The 3,783-nt window shown below is 40.3% G+C and overlaps 1 protein-coding gene across 1 annotated transcript in view; it reads right to left on the bottom strand.

Annotated features, from left to right (window-relative positions):
• Positions 1-3,783, bottom strand: part of LOC107089871 (zona pellucida-like domain-containing protein 1) — a 27,423-nt gene that overhangs the window by 19,401 nt on the left and 4,239 nt on the right. The window contains exons 4-5 of the mRNA XM_015382892.1: positions 3,222-3,302; positions 2,968-3,139 (exon numbers count right to left, since the gene is read on the bottom strand). Of these exons, the coding sequence (XP_015238378.1) occupies positions 2,968-3,139; positions 3,222-3,302 (253 nt within the window). The remainder of the gene's footprint in view (positions 1-2,967; positions 3,140-3,221; positions 3,303-3,783) is intronic.

The raw sequence follows: 3,783 nt of genomic DNA on the forward strand, positions 1-3,783 counted from the left end.
CAGACACACTTTTTCACCTCGCAGCCAGAGCAGCGAAGCTGCTTCAGCCGCCCATCAGAACTAACTGGTACAAGCAGCAAAAATGAAGCAGCAGACACGATTTTATTGCTCTTGCTGCGTCCGGTGATAACGTGGCATTATACAAATTTTTCCGTCCAGAAATTCAAGTATGGGGAAGTGGTCTGCCTTAATTATTCCTCCTTACCGGTGTGGGGGGGGAGGCTCCCTTCAACGCTACACTCTTCAATTTGCATGTTTCTATACAACAAAAGGGTTTGTTGGGCTACTGTATAAAGCCTTGTACTCAACGCATTTTCTGACATGTTAAATTGAAAAAGCTTCCTGGATGGGAAGAGAAACTTTCCGTAAAAGTTTAAAAAACAATCCACTGGACTTGGTTTCCAAGGTTTGAAGACATTTTGCTTCCCCTCCAGGAAGCTTTCTCAATCCAAATATCTTTAAACTTGGAAACAATGTCCAGTTGATGGTTTTTTGAAATTTTTTGAAACTACCGAACCTTGGTGTGGAAAGCTTAGTAAAAACTGTCTAAAAGTCTCATCACCTCAATCTGCCTTATCCATCAGTCACTCAATTCTATCTGTGCTCATGTGATGGAGGAATGCTTCCACTAAGAGGCTGACATTTGGAAATGAACAGCAAGGCATTTTCAGGTTGATTTAACCAACCAGGTGCTGTTTTCAGAGAGCAATCTGGCACTGGTTGCTAGGCAGACTTTGTGTAGGCTTACTGGCAATGTGGCTGTTGATGGGAGGGTTTGGGCTTTCTGCTGACTGGAGACAGACAGGAGAAAATCTTTGTCTCTTTAGCCCAATGAGCAGCAGAGCCTTAGGCGCAGTAGAGGACGTAATGACGTCACAAGCAAGCATGGCTTTGTTTTTGGAAGTAAACACAGAGCTGGATCACATGTAGGGATCTTTCATTTCTTCACCAACCTCACCCAGTTCATTAACAACACGATCTTTTCAAGATGTTTGAAAATAAAGACTGTTCTCTGCATTATCGTCCACCATGGGTTTTGTTTGGTTTTTTTCCAGCTTCTGCATAGCAAGACGTTGAATAGTGACCTTTGTTGAGTATTAATGATGTTCATAAGATTTTGATGTTTCTTTGTTTCTAAACACTTTGAAAGCATTATCAACCTATAGTAGTTTATGAAACTTGGCTACCAGGAAACAACCAATCAGAGCTCACTTTTCTCTCCAGTTCAATCATCTCTCGTTAATTCACAGGTAAAGGTCATCAGACAGCAACATTTTGTTGTGGACTTTCAAATCTTCTTTTCAGAAGGGTTTAAATGTCCATGAGAGCAACCATAAACCACAATCAGAAGCTCAAACAATAATTCTCATCTTAATCAGCACAGCGTCACTAAAGCGTGGCATGAGTGCAATTGACGTCTATCGTCATTGTTCTGGCCTGACAACCTGGGGAGATTGAGGGTTAAACCACTTGCCTACACAGTCTTTGAGAGGTCACAAGTTTGGATTATAACCCCACACCTTCTTCACAATGAGGTTCAGGTGGGATGAATGCTACATTTTTCTAAAGTCAAAATTTGTGTGACTATTTTTTCTATAATCTTTTTGCTGCTGTAAACACCAGAATTTCCCCATTGTGGGACAATAAAGGGATTTTCCATTCCTTATGCAACAAACAATTGGATTTGGGCCACTTAAGGCTGCTGTGTGTTATGTTCAGTTACTTTGCTCAGGTTAACTTTGAGGGGGCGAGGCATTCTCTTGCCCCAGTTTAAATATCCGGATTTGGATGAGAGTTGAGTTTAGCACAATCAATTTAGTTCAGCTTTGCTTTCCCTTATCCTGCCCACGCGATGCAAATTTTTTTCTCATGTTTTCATCATATAAATAACACTAAGTTCTCTTTTTGCTGAAATGAGCTATACAAATACATTTGCCTTAGCTTGAATGATAGAGAAAAATGCAGCACTGCAACATTACATGTTAAAAGCGTAGCTTATTCAACATGATTGAATAATCTTTTAAAGTAACTTGCTGCCAATAAAGAGACAGCAAAATAAGCCTGCCAAGAATTTGCTAATTAGGATTTGTTCTCATTTCAACCATTCCAGTGGAAAGTACCCCCTCACTCCTGTATTCTGTTTAACTTTTTTAATATGATGAGATGCCCTCACAAATATTATTATCTAGTTCTGCAATAGGCTCTTAATTTAGATGCATGTGCTGGATGTTGTGAAGGTGAGCGATAATGTCTTTCCTTGCGGTTCACATGTTGTAAATGTCTGTTGTAGTAATAACTGTACTTTGTTTAAGTAATCTTCTAAAGTCGTTATTTCCCCTTTCCCACTGGCCGGAAAACCCGTTTAAACCCGGGAAAAATCTGCTTTTAGTTGCCATGGGAACAGCTCACTGATGCGTGTCTACCCGGGTCAACCAACTCGGCAAGCGATCCACGTTCAAATCACCCAGCTCTGATCAGCATGTTTTGGGAACACCGGGGTTGACCTGCTAAATTACGTGATACCATTGAACGCAACGTACGGATGTCAACACACAGTCGCTTCTAATCTAATAAGCAGAAACAGCTCTGTTTACATTCAGTAAACATGGAGCAGCTCTGGTGAGAGGGATTCAGACACATAATAGAGCGAAACAATATAGCATATGGACTATGGCCTGGCTTCCCTCCATGTTGCTCTCCATTGTTTACTTTCCTGATTTCTGTCATACTGGTGATATCACCAATGTTAACCCAGGATGATGGTGTCAGCAGACACACAGCGGCGGGGGAAAAGAGGCCATGCAGCTGCCAATGAGGGGTTAGACAATCTTTTAGTGCCAGTCGGAAGGGATCTAAATGGCAACTGATGGCAGGTCAACCCACGTTTAAAAAAAACTAACGTTAATTTGCTATTTTTTAGTGGGAAAGAGGCTTATGTTGTGCATAGGTGCTTTGAGTTGGTCTCACTGGCATAAGCATGGGACAGTCGTCCGCTCGACACAGCTTTGTAACACAGTGCAGAAACACAGTGGACATCTTCTGGTTCTTGTGCTTCACAAAGCGGAATACTTCAAAGGCAAAGCGTCCCATTTGGCTCTTCCCATTCTCAAAGACAGTGGTCTGTGGGTCCTTATCACAGCTGTGACAGAGAAATAAATTGGTGGAAGTTAGAAAAGACTTCTCTAAATAATTAAATCACCTTTCCAAATGTTTCGAGTTACCTGAAGAAAAGGTCATAGCGAAGCTCGTCATTTGGGTTTCCAGAGGGCGTAGTGTAACAGTAGTCCATTAGCACATTCCATCTGTTTCATAATAAAATAGAATTTATTTGACTGAGAAAGCTGATCCTAAAACAACATTTTTATTTCTATTGGGTGGGTGTGGAATCAGCATCTACAGGGGAACATGAAAATGGGGCGATGACTGATCGGTAACACAAACGGACACCAGCACAGCCAGCCAGTGGTATCCACCCTGCGGGAATTGTGTTTGGGATTTCTGACTCAGCATTCTTATAGATAAACAGACTAATAAATAATCTATAATGATTTAAACATGCAAGACACCTTATGCTTTACATGTGTTAAAATAATAAGTAGTATTTTACTATAAATACCAACATATTCTCGAAATATATATTGGCAACAGGTGAAATTATAATTTTAAAATTCATTATTTTTTTATTTTTCTACACTTTTATGTCAATGACATATAATATATACATATAAAGCCTTAAATGGCCAAGCTCCATCTGATATCAGAGATCTGATTGTTCCTTATGTT

The sequence above is a fragment of the Cyprinodon variegatus genome, unplaced genomic scaffold, assembly GCF_000732505.1.
Source record: "Cyprinodon variegatus isolate N-32 unplaced genomic scaffold, C_variegatus-1.0 Scaffold269, whole genome shotgun sequence".
Lineage (NCBI taxonomy): Eukaryota > Metazoa > Chordata > Actinopteri > Cyprinodontiformes > Cyprinodontidae > Cyprinodon > Cyprinodon variegatus.